Source organism: Pelophylax lessonae (assembly GCF_965119305.1).
Source record: "Pelophylax lessonae genome assembly, chromosome: 4".
NCBI classification, from domain to species: Eukaryota; Metazoa; Chordata; class Amphibia; order Anura; family Ranidae; genus Pelophylax; species Pelophylax lessonae.
In genome coordinates, this window is record NC_138771.1 from 538,130,801 (window position 1) to 538,147,227 (window position 16,427).

Sequence of the window (16,427 nt, forward strand, 5' to 3'; positions counted from 1 at the left end):
TCACTGGTCAGGTTTCCTCCAGCCTCCAATGTGCCTCCCTATTGGATCAGCCAGGGACACTCCCTGAGACCAGATGAATCACACTGGGCACACTGAGTAGACCTAACTATCAATCCTGCTCCCTGATAAGCAGAGTGCAAAATTCAGAGTGCACATATGTTTTACCTGCTGCTCTTCTGGTAAGCAGAGAGAGCCAAAAACTACACTCTCTTACCTAGCACCTGACTAGGAGGGTGCTACATATATTTCTGTATTTAATAAAATGTCATTAAACCCATATTATTAAAAACTCTCATTACATAGCCACTAAAGCATTAATTTTGTGTAGAGTGAAATATACCTGGTTGATCCAGCCTGCAGCCGTCCCTCCCATCTTCTCTATGTCCCCACTGCAGGCTGAGATTGTGTAGACCAGCTGAAGTCCTCTACTGAACATACTGTATTCACATTTAATTCCCTTCTAAGCTCTTCACTTTCCCCTTTTTATTATTTGTGCAGCCCACATGAGTATAGATTCACATATATTCATGTATACACAGTGATAAATGACACTCCCTCCCCTTATTCCTCCTCCATGTCCTCCTAGGGCCAAACACTATGGGGTTGGAACATAGTATGCTGTTTGATTACATTTACTAAGATACTTACAAAAATAGCTTGATTTTAATATAAATCAGTATTAAATATATCAAATGTAATTGTTAATACCTGTAAAGAAAAAAAAATAGCCTTTGATGCAGATGCCATCTGAACAAAATAAAAGCTAGTGTCAATGATTTTTGACTCTGCCTACACCATATAAATGCACAAAACAATACCCATCTGATGTTCAATAGAGATTTATAGGGTGCTGAAAACAGTTTTTTATATTTATAGTTTAATTTTAATTGCTCTTCTAAAACTTTTTTTTGTCCTGTGACTGGCACAGCACCAATCAGGGCTGTGCAGACTCAGACTCATACTGTACAGAGCATACATCAGCAGAGTAATAGAAGCCTCTCCCAAGGATCTTTTCCAGCATATTCCAAACAGGGAAAGAGTTTGTGACCACACAACAGAGCTGGAGGAATATGGTACTTTAAAAAGAAAAAGAAAAAAAGCAAAATACAGTGCCATGATATATATATGCTTTATCTGAATGAATTATGGCAATTAACACTTCTCTGTTTAGTATCACTTTAAGTTCATTACTAAAAATACAACGAAAAACTTAAGGTATATTTATTATATTTCATAAAAGTATTTTCAACCAAAAAAATAGAAATCTCTTTACCAGTCTACTCTAAACTGCTTTGTGGAAGAAAAAGCCTGTTTATGAAGTTCAATAGCTTAAGCTCAAACTATGCAGACACACATAGAGAGCTAAACAAAGTTAGAGGAATGACTAATCCCCTTCCTGAGCCTTCTCTTCCTACTATTTAGGGTGTGAAACAGGTTTTAGCTTATGCTGTTTCTTTTTAGATAACCCATAATGCTCTGTGGAACCAATGTCCTGGGTACTTCCCATATTAAATGTTTTAAAGATTTTATGCAAACAGTAAAACTATTAGTCATTCTATATGTGTAAGAGTAATTTGTGTCAATAATAATTTTTGATTTCTTGTGTTGGTTCTAAATTTTTTAAAATCAAATTCTCTATTAAATAATACTCTCTCCTCTTCCAGGACGTTCATACCTCAAACAAATATGGCCATGATTTTTATTATTGTCCTTTTCTTAAATGAACTTGTTTCTGTGCATGCTTAGAATTATAGCAAAATGATTGGTTCCCTTGGATGTCTGGTAGATGAAGTAAAACAAATTGTGGTAAATCAAGTGTTTTTTAATCTCAGGTGGAATAACTGGTAGTTCATCTAATTAGTGCTTCAGTATCTCTTGCAAACTTTAAAAATGTTGAATATTTGAGTGAACAGTTACCACTTTAGTCTGTCTGCATGTTTTCAGAAACATTGAAGAAGCATGTTAGGTTATAACTAATATCCAGTATAAGCATGTTTTTGTTTACATTTTCAAATATTTTATATGTTTAAATATTGTGTCATTGAAAAAAAAAAAAAATAAAAAAAATAAATATTGTGTCATTGAAATAAAATGCTGAAAAGACAAATAGGAAACCCATATCAACATTTAGCTGAGACCTGGAGGAGCCACACTGTCATGACTGAGACTGGTATGTTATACCTAGAGATGGGCCAAACACTTCCCTGATTTGGTTTGTGACAGAACCTTCGAAACATCGCAAAAATTCGGAACCAAATAACAAACCCGATTTAAGTCTATGGGACCCGAACTGGAAAAATCAAAAGTGCCTATTTTGAAGGCTTATATGCAAGTAATTGGGCATACAATGGTTACGGGGGTCCTGGTTGTGCCCTGGGTGAAACTAAAGAAAAGTTTGTAAAAAAAATGTTTTTATTGAGCATGGATTTACTGATGCTTAAAGTAAAGTAAAACAATAAAAATGAAAAATTCCTTTAAATATAGTGCTTGGGGGTCCCCTTAGTCTGCCTGGAAAGTGGCGCATCTGTACTGTGTATAGAACCTGCTGCAGCAAATATGACATTTATAAAGGCGAAAAAAGTTACATTTTCCCCGCAAGCTTTTTTTTTATTTTATGAACAACGGCTTGGGGAGCCAGTCTGTATGATGAGGACACAATTTGGTGCACTCGGAACAAGATTAGAGATTTTTGGGGTAAATTCTGGTGACATAGTATAGAAGTAACAGGTGCTGAAAATTGGGCTTTGAGTGTTGTTGGTGGCTTCACACCATAACCCTTTAGAGGTACTCTTGATGAAAGCAAGAATTGGCCTTGCTGTCAAAAATGGAAATTATATGCCCCGGCCACACAGTGGCATAAAAATTGGTCTTTGGGTGTGGTGGTGCCTTCACACCGTAACCCAAAGAACTGGTCTTGCTGTCAAAAATTGAAATGATATGCACCTGTCAGACAGTTGTGGGAAAAAATGGTCCTTGGGTGTTAACTGTGCCCATGAAACATACACCAAAAAATGTCTTCCACATAAAATTAACACCCATAAAGCTAGGCAGCCTAGACAGTCTTTCAGAGATTCCAGATCCAGAAAACACTTAAATCTGCAACATCGGCATCATTGATAGCTGCTGCTAATCCAAGACTAATTCATTTTGATAAATATCAGCTGGTCCACGGAGTCTGTGGACAGAAGCACTCCTTTATCTGTCACTAAACCTCCTGCAGAAATATATTTTTGGGTCCTTTTGCAGGCTTTGAAGAATGAGGGAGCCCATGCACCGCAAGTTTGCGGAGGCATGAGAAGCAGACTCCTTTGGGTCACTGAGGATTACAGTATCTGGAATTGCCTCCTCCCAGCCACGTACTACTCCCAAGGGTTCTAGGGATAGAAAACCATCCCTTAAGGGTTGCCTTATCTCTTCCTCTGCTTCAATGCCTCCAAAACTGCCAGAATCCTCCTCCTCCCTCTCCTCTTGTGTATTCTGTGGCATCCCAAGAATGGTGTCTGCATAAAGTGGGCCTTCAAAGGAAAGGATGTTGTCCTCTTCCTCCCACTGCTTTGCCTTGAGTGCCTTTACCATAATGCCACACAGAGTCTGCTCCAGAAGCAACACAACCGATACTGTGTGACTGATGCATGCATTGTCACAGCTCACCATCCTTGTTGCCTCCTTAAATAGTGACAGTACAGTGCATGTATCCTTTTTCAGCAGCCATTGGCATGGGGAGAAAAAAAACAGCCATAGCCTGTCTTTGTGCCATACTGACACATATACTCATTAACAGGCCTCTGCTGCATGTGTAGCCACTGCAGCATTGCCAAAGTCGAGTTCCACCTGGTTAGTGGGCATGTCACAAATCAGGTAGTTTATGGGCAGGCAGAATTCCCACTGAATTTCAGCCAACCAATCACTGGATGTGTATGACCACCTGAATTTGCTACAGACTCCCGGCCTGCTTAAGCAGATCTTGCAACTCTGGGTAGCGATTTAAGAAATGCTGCATTACCAAATTGAGGACATGTGCCAGGCATGGCACATGTGTCAACTTTCCCTGTCTGAGGGCGGAAAGAAGGTTAGTGCCATTATTGCACACCACCATTCCTGGCTTCAGCTGGCATGGCTTGAACCACCTCTGAACCTACCCCTGCAGAGCTGCAAGAATCTCTGCATCGGTGTGGCTCCTATCCCCCAGGGGTGTCAAACCAGTGGCCCTCCAGCTAATGCAGAACTACAATTCTCATCATGCCTCTGCCTGTGGGAGTAATGCTTGTAACTGTCAGGCTTGCAATGCCTCATGGGACTTCTAGTTCCGCAACAGCTGGAGGGCCACCAGTTTGACACCTGTGCCCTAGACAGACCAGCTGAAGGGGTACCGGTGGTTCATAGGTAAATTCAGCAGAGGAGGGCATGGAGGAGGAGGAAGGGGTGGAGCTGACAAATCTCCCATTTTCACTACCAGCTGTATGGAGACGTGGTGGAAAAACAATCTGCAGCACTGTCCTGCATCCTTCTGAGTGGCAAGCAGAGTTACCCAATGTGCTTTGAACTAAATATATTGTCCCTGGCCATGCTTACTGGACCATGTTTTTAGCAGTAACCTGGACCTTGCAGGTGACTGCCTTGCCCAACGATGCCACAACATTGCCTTCAACGTGATGGTACAGAGCTAAAATGTTATGGTCAGTGTTTGCAGCGCTGCTAAAGGTAAACTGAATTCAATGTATCCCTAAAAGCTCATCTGTGCTAGTTAGTTGCTAATAATATAAATAATCAATATAGTGCCACTACTGTGCAATATCTGTGCAAAAAAGCAATAAAAATGTGCAAATACTGCAATGTAAAAATCATATAATAATGTGCAAACTTAGTGCATGATCAAAAAGTCCATATAACAGTCCTTCAGTGAAAAACAGAAGCTTGGTGCTTGTTCCGTACTGCTTTGGGGTGCCCCCCTTTGGGTATCTACTGTGTCCACAGCGAAACGCGTCTAGCCATTGGCCGAGAGGCAGCCACGTGATTTCCGGTCGGTGAAGCGCACGCTGCGGGAGCAGCTTACCACCGTACCGTGTATAGGATTTATGATACAGGCTTTTATTTATACTATGTTTGTGAGTATTCCCTTTGTTTTTAACTGCAATAAATGAATTTTAAAACGGTCCTCACTATGATGAGCCTTTTATCTTTATGAGGATACCTGGGATTACTCTACCTTGAAAGGATCGCTTCCAACAACAGAACAACAGCCCTACAGAAGCCAAAGGAACTCAGTGTCAGCACTTTCTGCTTCAATCAAACCATATTGTGGTAAGTAGATACCCAAAGGGGGGCACCCCAAAGCAGTACGGAACAAGCACCAAGCTTCTGTTTTCCACTGAAGGACTGTTATATGGACTTTTTGATCATGCACTTTGCACTTTATTATATGATTTTTGCATTGCATTATTTGCACATTTTTATTGCTTTTTTGCACAGATATTGCACAGTATTGGCACTATATTGATTATTTATATTATTAGCAACTAACTAGCACAGATGAGCTTTTAGGGATACATTGAATTCAGATAACCTTTAGCAGCGCTGCAAACACTGACCATAACTCTCAAAAAGCACTAGTACTTTTTTCCTGCAGCAGGCAGCTAATTTCAAGACAAACACAACATATGGTATTTACACACTCCATAAGCGCGAGGTTCACAGTCCCACAGAGCTAAAATGGCCTCATGTGCAAAGAAATAGCGATTGGGAACCTGCCATTGTGGTACAGCACATTCTGCAAACTCACGGAAGGGGGCAGAATCCACCAGACAGAAAGGCAGGAGTTGTATAGCCAGCAGCTCTGACAAGCTTAGATTTAGATACTGGGCAAGTGGGTGGCAGCGACTGTATATTTTTTTTTACGCTGCAGCATTTGGGGCAGAGAAATCTGTCTGCTATATTCAACAGCTGGTGGTGTGCTACTGGCAGATGTGCAGCAAGGACCTGTGACACTCTTCGCTCTTTATCATCATCCCTGTCAGTGGAGGCTGCTGAGAGGTAATGAGATATAGCAGGGGTAGACCGGGAAGGTGAGGAGTGAGGAGGAGTAGAATTGCGTCCCATTTGTGTGGCTTTCAGGTGCTCTTGCAAATGGACGGGTGGGAGCTCAAATGCCTTGTCAAGCACATGATACCCAAATGGCTGGTGTTTTTGCTGCGTTTGATCTGCTTGAGGCAAAGTTAAAAAATTGCAACAGTGTGATAGGCTGCACCTGTACTAAAAATCGTCAGACAGCTGAGCAGTGGGAAGTGGGCCGGGTGCACTAATGAACTGCAATACACTGCAGTAAAAGTACCCCGATGCACTACAATATAATGCAGTATTACTGCCCTGAAACTACACTGACGCACTGCAATATACTGCAGTAAACCTGCCCTGACACAATAATCTGACACGGTAACTAAAACTGGTAAAAATGAGCGGTCGCACTACACTATATTCACACTAAACTAACATTAAAGTAAAAATGAATGGTCGCACTACACTCACACTGCACTATCACTATACACACAAAACTGATACTTTACACTCACAACAGAATCAAAATAGCACATTATAGCACACTAACTCGCTAGTAGCAATTAACAGAGCCCTGTTCTATCTCTCTCCACACCAATATCACACTGCATATGGCTGCTATGGGAAGGATATTTTTATAGTGTGGGGTGGGACTAAGAGCAATGAGCCATGATTGGAGAAAGTCATGACAATGTCCACTCATGGCTCTGACAGTGCTATGTGTCCTGATTGGGCAAAGCTTTCATTCATTCAGCCAATCAGGGCTTCCAATGCACTGTGCAGTGGTGCAGTGCATTGTGGGGCGTTCAGCAGGCCGAACAAACGTTCAAACACCCTGGGCTGTCCAAAATAATGGCAGAATGTAAACATCCCAGGATTGTATGTCTGACTTTAAAAAATAAGACATAATTACCTTAATCCAGACCAAACCTATTGTTCCCCAATTTGTGATAATTAACTTCCTGCTTGAAGCAGGCCTTCAATCTCATATTCCAGTGTATAATATACCTACTTTTCAGCCCACCACCTAGCTGCTCTCCTTTGCCAAGCCCTGCTCTGGAGACAATGCCCCTCTGCTCCAATTGGTTCTCGGCTTGTGATGTTCAAAAAGAGCACCAGAGGCCCACAGCCAATCAAGTCAAAGGTGGTAACACAGGCAGCGCAGAGCTGCTACTTAACAACAGGAACATTGTGCATGGGGAGAGCTGCCGCCGACCAATTGGAGCAGACAGGGTGTCCAGAAGAGGGCCTTACAGAAGACTCTGGGCTTGTAATAATCCTGTCTACACTGGCCTTGTACTGAATACTCTGAACCATAACTCTGACCATAGTTAACCTGCCTTAACCCTATACTTTCCCTGGATTTCCAATCCGCAGCCTGCCTTGATCCTGAATTATGCTTAGTCTGCTGCATGCCCAGACCTCTGCTTGGCAATGAATTATACTTATGGTATACTACCTGCCCTGACCTAGGCCTGTCTCTGGATTACTCTTTTTTTATTTTCAGCTGCCTGTTCTGACCACCACCTGTCAGACCACCAGACTTTGTTATGGGATACTCACCTGCTGACCTACAGTCGAGACCTGATACCCCTGAAGTCCACAGTAACTCATTCACTTATCTTAATTCTGTCCCTCTGGGACAGTACCAATTGGCCAGCTCCCCTTAAAAGCATGATTTACCTTTAAAAAAAACTGTCTATGCAGACAAGGATGTCTGTAGATAAAAACAAGCTGCACAGCTTTTACCAAAGTTTAATATTGCGCTTGCTATAGGTGTAGGCCACGTACGTACCTCATGAAATCAGACTGGAAAACTCCTAGGATGTTGCTAAGAACGTTGCTTAGACTGGCACCTAGCTGTTACTGTTCACCTTTACCATCACAGGAGTGAGCTATTTCTCTGATTTAAACCCCCTTCACATGCACTTTTTCTTCCCGGATGCAGTAGCTCTAAGCTCAGTATCCAGTGATAACGGTAAATCTGAATTATGCTGAAATCAGCATTTTTCGATTTTAGTTGTTAAGAGGTTTAACCACTTGCCGAACGCATACTGTATATATATGGCAGCAAAGTGGCTCTCCCAGGTAAAACCATGTATGCATACATCATTTGCCTGGGAGGAGCTAGGGGGAGAGCTCCAGCTCGTCAGCGGGGAAGTTGATGCGATTGCAGCCTGACACTCTCGATTGTTCCCCGCTGAGAGAGAAGGATGGTCGGCTGTTGTAAACATAGCCAACCGTCCTTCTCCCTGGGATGATCACAGAGCTCATGTGATCCTGTTATATAGGATCACATTTCTCTGTCATCTCAGAAGCCCAACCCGAATACAGTTAGAATCACTCCCCTAGGGTCACATTTAACCCCTTGATCACCTATACTGTTAACCCCTTCCCTGCAGTGTCATTATAACAGTAACAGTGCATATTTTTAGCACTGATTACTGTAGTAATGTCACTGGTACCCCCAAAAGTGTCAAAAATGTCAGTTAGGGGTCCAATCTGTCCGCCGCAATGTCGCAGTCCCCCAAAAAATCTCAGATCGCCGCCATTACTAGTAAACAACAAAAAAAAAAACATTAAAAATTACATCTTTCCTGTAGTTAGTAGACGCAATAACTTTTGCGCAAATTACTCAAAATACGCTTATTGAGATTTTTTTTACCAAAGATTTGTAGCAGAAAACAAATTTTATTTTTTTTGTTTATAGAGCAAAAAATAAAAATCTCACAGGTGATCAAATACCACCAAAAGAAAGCTCTATTTGTGGGAAAAAAAAGGACGTCAATTTTATTTGGGTACAGAGTCGCAGGACCGCGCAATTGTCCGTTAAAGTAACGCAGTGCCGAATCGCAAAATAGGGCCTGGTCATTAAGGGGGCAAATCCTTCCGGTCCAAAACTGGTTAAAAGTATTTATGAAAAAGTAGAAATGTCTGTTTAACCAATTTATTAAATGGGTTTGATCAGGGTTATCATAAATGGATGGACTGCACCAGTGCCAGAGGAGTTTTTTGTCATATTTGTTAAGGTATATGTAAAATCAATCACTAAAATCTTATATAAGCTTTAACATGATAATGAAGCTTCAAACATTTCCAGGCCATTGCAATCTCTGAGAAGTACATGTTGGGTAGTAAAGACTTTAAGGCCCCTTTCACACTTATACGACCTGAAAGTCATGCGACTTTGCCGCGAATTGAAGCAATACCCGTGTAATCCTGAGGTCTATGGACCTCAAGTCGGACCAAAGTAGTGCAGGGACCTATTTGAAGCCGCTGCGACATGAAGTCACACAGATATGAATGGTACTAATTGGAAATCAGTCCCAAGTTGTAGGACAAATCACAGAAGTGTGAAAGGGGCCTAAATGTTTAGCTTGTCTAGAAAACATTAAAATGAAAGAAAATAATATAAAGTAATCCCGTGAAAACAAATATCACATGTGTACTTATTTCCAAGAGTCATCTGAATTTTTCTTGGAATGTTGGCCACTGTAGGAACATATTGTCTGATCCTATTGCATCTAATGACTGACCCAAATCTGATCTCAAATAACAATAATTCAATGTGGAAATGCAAGGAGTAATTTACAGCTTTTGCAGCTTAGCAGCAAAAGCAGAGTGAGCAGGCACATTGAATACCCAAAGAAAGGAGGCAACAAAACTCGGGTAATCGAGAATCACGGAATTGTAGTTCTCCCATAAGGGATTTGCCCAGGCCAAGGCCTTGTCCGAGAGCAACGAGATTAGGAAGCCCACCTTGGACCTGTCAGAGGGAAATGCCTGAGGAACCATCTCCATATAAATGCCCCCTTGGTTTAGGAAGCCACAACACTGACTCGGTTCACCCCCATAGCACTGCGGGAGGGGGCTGAATCAGTCATCCCTCTGAAACAGCGACTTCAGCTGCAGGAGCAGTAGCGGCAACAGCAGCAGCAGTGGGTGCAACAACAGGAGGAACCACCGGCCTAGCAGAACCAAGAGCAAAGTGTGCTGTGCGTGCAAGCAACGTCTGCAACGCCTGAGCGAACTGACCCAAAAGGTGATCTTGTTGATAGAGCCTGGTAACCAGCATGGGAAGCATAGGAGCCCCCACATCGTCAGGATTCATGGCCCTTACGTACTGTCAGGGTGCCAGGAAAATAGACCACAGAAGAAGATGCAAGTAAAATAAAGTGATTTATTTATATAACAATAATAATTGCACAGCAAGAGAGAGGAGCAAAATCAAGAACAGCTGGGGTCAAGTTCGGAAACGGGTAGTCATCCAAGCCGAGATAGAGTCCAGAAGCAGGTAGTCTGCCAAAGCAGTCGTCATCTGATTCGGGGTCGTCTGCCGATGCGGAATTCAGAGCCAGGAAGGACGTCAGCCAAGCCAAGTCATGCACGGAGAAACCACAGAGACCAGAGGACTGCTAGCAGCGATGCACCTTGGAGCACAAACCCAGGGGCAAGGTCCGAAAGCCATTAAGTGATAGATATAGTCAGGTGTGCAACATTATCACTGAGCGACGCCCTGCCTGCAGACAAGTGATGATGCAAACAGAGTTTATAGGAGACAGCAGTCTGCACATGTCCAAGATGGCTGCCAACAGGAAGACAAGGTAAGACCTTGACACAAGTATACTAATTTATAGCAGTCAGTCGGAAACCATCCCCTAACAGCTCTGACTCCAGTAAAGTAAAATCTGGTTGATGAGATATACACCTGGCATGTGATCATTGCTTTGCACTGCCACAATGAATAATGCCTGCAGTTTTTAACCCCAAGAAGCATATTAATCATGTATCAGACTGCAGACTGCCTGTGACACTGTTAGTAAGATCACCACTTAGGCAGGAAATTCAGTTGCTTTCATTGATGATTCGCCATTTCCTTGCCCCAGTTTTGCAGACCTTATTAACCTCATCACAGAGTTTCAGGTAGATTCTCTTCTAAAGCAGTACAGCTGTGCTATCCAATAATGAAATATGGTATGGCGCTCTTTTGTTAAAAAAAAACTTAATCATTTCTTGGCAAGTTTATTCTTTTATCTAATTCATTATGCAATTATTTCATATCCTGTTATTTCTGAGATTAAAGAATGCAGAGAAAAGGAACAGATTTCTGGAAAAACCAGCTTGAATCTATCACGTGCCCCACTCTACCATGGGTACCAAAGAGCGCTAGCTTACCACTCCCTGGCAGGGAACAGGCTTTTCTACTCACTGTGGCTTTTTTAAGGAAGAAAACAAACTGTGATATATTGAACACCTATTGTTTTGATGCACCTTGAATTCATTTAGCTTATTTAAACTAGAGGTAAATTGAATTAGGCTTGAAAAATATTAACTTCTTTCCCCATTCCAAATGTAGGCTGCACTCAGGGCGATTTATTAAAGGACACATTCACTAAAAGCGAACTTTAAGCAATAGTGTCCCTAGTAGTTAAAGTAATAATAAAGCCTATTGTTTTGTTTTTTTTTTCTTTTTGCTACTTACGCTGCTGATGTGAACACATATTATGTGCTGCTTCTAAATGTGCTAAAGTTCTCTCCTCCTCCTGAAGCCACTGATACCCCTAGTTCTGCTTTCCAGTGTAAGGCTGGCTCTTTGGCTTGCAAGGTCCTATGGAGCCACCTGTTTATGCATGCCCCTTTCAAACTACAGATAGACATCAGGGCACTCACTGTACTGACAGGCACAGGCAGTCTGAGCTCTTTAGACTCTTAAGACACACCTCCCAAGTGTTATTGATTGACTGCAGCTTGTAAGCACCACGCATGTGCAATGCCGCTATGAATTATGAGGCATGTAGACTTGAGGACGGGCATCAAGTGGCTGTAATCAGTGTACACTCCCAGAGCCGAAGTTTGGTCAAGAAGATCTCCTATGAGCAGAAATATAAGGGAAGACAGGTTTTTCCACATGTGCTGTTCACATTCATCTGCAGAAGTACAAAGAAATATTCACACTGAGAACTGAGTGGTCTGCAAAGAAGATTTTCAGAAGAGAAAAAGACATCATGCCGACTTTGCTTTGCAATTTGAAGATGTCCAGTAGCATCATCATCTTGGCAGAAACCAGTGTGACCCTGGTTCACCCATCTACAGTCTGGTCAGGTCTACGACATAGCTAGCGCAACCTAATAAGCTATATTGTATTTGAACTGTGTCATTATCTCACAGATAAGTTGCTGCTTGTCCTATTTGTATATTTATTAGGTATGGCACTTTTCTGCTTCATTAGGTTTTCCTTTTCTGCTTTATTAGGTCTACAATATGGTCAGAATCAGTCTTCATGGAAGTATTTCTGCAAAAAAAAAAATACTGTACCTCTGACATGGAAACAATATCAAGCAACTAGCCTATGCATGAAAACACAAAACCTGGTGTGCAGCAAAGGGGCAGCAGATGCTCTGCACCGATATTTCTAAATCTGAAATATTTGGCTGTAGCAGAGAGAAGTCTGTTCACCAAAAACCTAAAGAGTGGTACAAGAACGAGTGTCTGCAGGTAGCACTAAGCATAGTGAAGGTTGCTTGCAGGTTCGGGACTGCATTTCTGCACATGGAGTTTGTCAGAATTAATGGTCTCCTCCATGATGAAAAGCACAAGCAGATATTTTACCATTGTGGACGTATCAGGGAGACAAATTGGGAGGTCTCAAATTCATTCTGTGGCAGGACCATGACCCCCAAAACAGAGTCATAAGTTATAAAAGTACTATGTTCAGTGAAAGTGCAAACAAGGAGTCCTGGAAAAGATAGTAAAGCCCCAATATCAACATCACCGAGCCTGCTTAAGATTACAAGATGAGACAGAAGCAATTTCAGTATTGTAACTTAAATTCAGGAACCTCCAACTGAAGGAAATCAACATGGGCATTTGTTAGGCTTCTAATTATTTAGGGTAAGACAGATTAAAACAGAGCTTACTGTCTTTATTGTAATAGGAGACTATGAGCAGATGCAAGGGAGAGATAAGTTTACTGAGCTGGAAACCCTTACAAAAATCCAAACATGATATACTTAAAAAAAGCCAGAGCCGGAGATGTTTCCCAATTGTCTATGTAATATTTTCTGCAGAGTATGTATAAATCCCATTTTTGAAAAACTGGAAATTTTTAAAGCAAGTATGGCCAGGCATCCGACTCTAATGCCCCATACACACGTGCAGATTATCTGCAGACTTTTGTCTGCAGACTTACCAAAACCATATAATATGAGGTCAAACCTAAACACTTTCAATTTGTATGCAATCCGGCAGGCCCTTGCACTACATAGAAAAGGTAAGTCTGCAGACAAAAGTCTGCAGATAATCTGCACTTGTGTACGGGGCATTAAACAGGCAAGTGTTTCCAAAATAAAGCATGCAAGCACTGAGGCACTTTCAAGAAAAAAAATAGCTTTTGACACAGGTATACAAGGAGTTCATGTTGCATTTTTACCGGTTTATATATAAAGGATTAAAATCAATAAAAAAAAAAAAAAAGAACAGGACACGCTGCAATTATAAAAACACCACATAATGTATAGCAAGCACATCAGTAAAACATAAATGAACACTGCTTAAAGCAATTTAAAAAAATCAAACAATGCATTCCATATCCGTCAGAACAAAACCATTGTGTGCACAAATTACTACACATTTGAATAGAAATGTTTCTAGGTTCTCTTTAAGCCTTGACTCTTTGAGGACACAGATATGAGACTGTCCCACCATAATCAAAATAGCAAGGAATTTTAGTGCTATGAAAGTCAGAATAAGAAACAACTGACTGACACTCCAAAAAGTGTTAATTTCCCAGCAGAACTTTTAGAGGAAATGTTTCCTCTACAACAGAGCAGTGTTTAGCAGCGCTTGTAGTTGGGGTGCAGCATGATGCAGCTGAATAACATACTCAGTTCCAGTGCAGTGAAAGAACTTGTATTGAAACAATGCAGACAGTTCACAAATAACCCAGTGGGAAGCCTGCCCAACTGGGAACACTCATGGTTTCAACAGCATGTAGAAAGCAAAATGCAGTTGTCAGAGTCTGTACAGAGGGGAAGAGTGTGGCCTGTGCTTTCCCTCCTCATCAGGAACCTTTCAGCGCCACTATTACTGTGCCCAACAGGTGGGGTACCTGTCCCTACTATACCAACTCACAAATGCACACCAAACCTGGGAGCCAGAGCCTTCAATAGGCTCTGCCTGACCCAAGATGGCTGCCAAAGTCACATGGGGCAGCAATATCCAATCGGATGCTTCCCCAGTGACCCAGGGAACCATAGAGGAACTACGTTCCTCTTGACTTTCTGCAGTGCTGCTATAGAGAACGCCACCTGCCGTGCAGAAAGTAGACTGCACTTGCCTACACACAGGTAGCAGGAGAGGTAAGTATTCTGTTCCTTCTTTACAGGTATAAGTTAGTTAAGACTTTCCTTGCATTGACACAACACAGCAAAGTAAACAGGCCCTAAGTGACCTCAGCCTAAATCAGAAGTAGTTTTTTTTTTCTGAGGGATTTTTTTGTGATGGTGGTAGGGACATTAAATTGTAAGCTCCAAAGAGGAAGACATACAATAAGAATTTTACTTGTTACCATTGATGTCTATTATTTTTTTTTATCTAGATTACATTTTGGTACATTATGTACAGTATATATACTGTATATATATATTTATATTTACAGTTGATTATATACATATATACACACACGCACACATACATATACGTACACATATACACACACACACACACACACACATATACAGTCCTTTATTCGTGAAAAGTAAATGAGGGGTATCAGTCTTTGTTCAGACTTCATGCCTGCTACAGTTTTCTGAATATGAACAGTGTGGTCTTTCCCCAACAAAGCTGTGACAAGGATGGTCTAGCCAAACAACCAAGCAAATAAGAAGGATCAAAACATGGAGCAAAGGCAAATGATCAACTACACTTTACCCAAGTATAAATGCTAACCATAAGGCAAGAATATGAGTTGTAGCAAAGGCCAAGTCAGATAGAGTTTCCTCAGTCAGGCAACAGAAATACAGGGGGCACGCTAGCAGAAGAAACACACCCTAGAACTAAACTGTATTTTACATTGGGCTAACGGACTCTTTAGTCTGGCACCCTTGAAACGGCTAACTATATTTGGTGTTCTTAGGTCTGGGAATGCACAAGCAGCAACTGCCTATCAGAGGCCCAATTGCCCACTGAACAGCGGAGGAAGGCCAAACCAAAGATGAGTGACCACAAGACAATCCACCATTCATCAGGTGAGTTCTTCATAGAAACACAATAAAAGCTTATTGGATCAGGCAATGCTAAGAGCAATTATGCACAAAGTGCAATAGTCTGCAGCAACCAATTACATTTCTTATTACTGCTATAAGATCCGATTCTGATATATAGGAATTCTGATCAGTTGTATTACTGCACTATATACAAATGCATTAAGTAAGCTACAAACTTAAATTACTTTTTGCAAGAATGGATAAAATACCACACTCACATCATACATAAAAACATAAAACAGGTTTTTTTTTTACCTCTACGGGCAAGGTCAGATTTCAAGGAAAAATCCCATTTTCCTGGAAGTTTCAGAGACATGACGATGAAGCCAGGCGTTTGAGAATTCAGTTTTCAGGCCCAATGCAAATCCACCATGTTAATATCACAGCTGCATGTTAATTCACCAGCAGTCTTCCTCTTTCCGCTGCTTAGCTCAGCAGGTGAAGTCCGGAACAATTCAATTACCTAACCTTACACATTGCTTTGAAAAGGTTTCATGTTCTTGGGTACTTCCTTCCAGAAGGCCGAAGTATCCAACCTCACACTAAGACCCGCTCAGGACCTTGTCGATCTGAAAATGCTCAGAAAAAAAAGAAAAACTTGACTCTTAAGTCAGCCAGCTACATTGTACGCATTTGAGGAAGTTGTGGGCATTTCATAAACACATTTGAAAAAAAAAATGTATTCAGAGGAGCAGAGGCTGTGTAATTTCTGCCTGACAGCTGTACAGGAATGTACAGGACACAATATCTCCTAGCAATGAAAATCCCATTCAGATACCATCTAGAATGTACTATGCACATTCATTAAAATAAAAAATAAAACTGAGTGTATTTATAGTAAAGTCTAATTGATCATACTTAAAGGCAGACGTGCCAGGTGTAGGCAAATATAAAATACCCCATATATAGTAACTCAATGATGTGTTCATTTAAAAAAAAATCCTAAAAAGAGGAACACAAAGCCCTCAACTCAACTGTGATGCAGTAACACAATAACAATGTATCTATATAGGTCATTATCATCCCAAATCCCCCCAAAAAAGGTGCTTATTCATCAATTCAGAATCATACAATCCTTTCCTTTATGTTTCTGAGTACATTAAAATTAACCCA

General features: G+C 41.3%; 1 protein-coding gene across 1 annotated transcript in view; it reads right to left on the minus strand.

Moving 5' to 3' along the window:
- ARHGAP25 (Rho GTPase activating protein 25) overlaps positions 1 to 15,918 on the minus strand; it is a 180,176-nt gene extending 164,258 nt beyond the window's left edge. The window contains exon 1 of the mRNA XM_082252949.1: positions 15,570 to 15,918. Within this exon, the coding sequence (XP_082109075.1) occupies positions 15,570 to 15,630 (61 nt within the window). The 5' untranslated portion in view covers positions 15,631 to 15,918. The remainder of the gene's footprint in view (positions 1 to 15,569) is intronic.
- Positions 15,919 to 16,427: the final 509 nt, after the last annotated feature.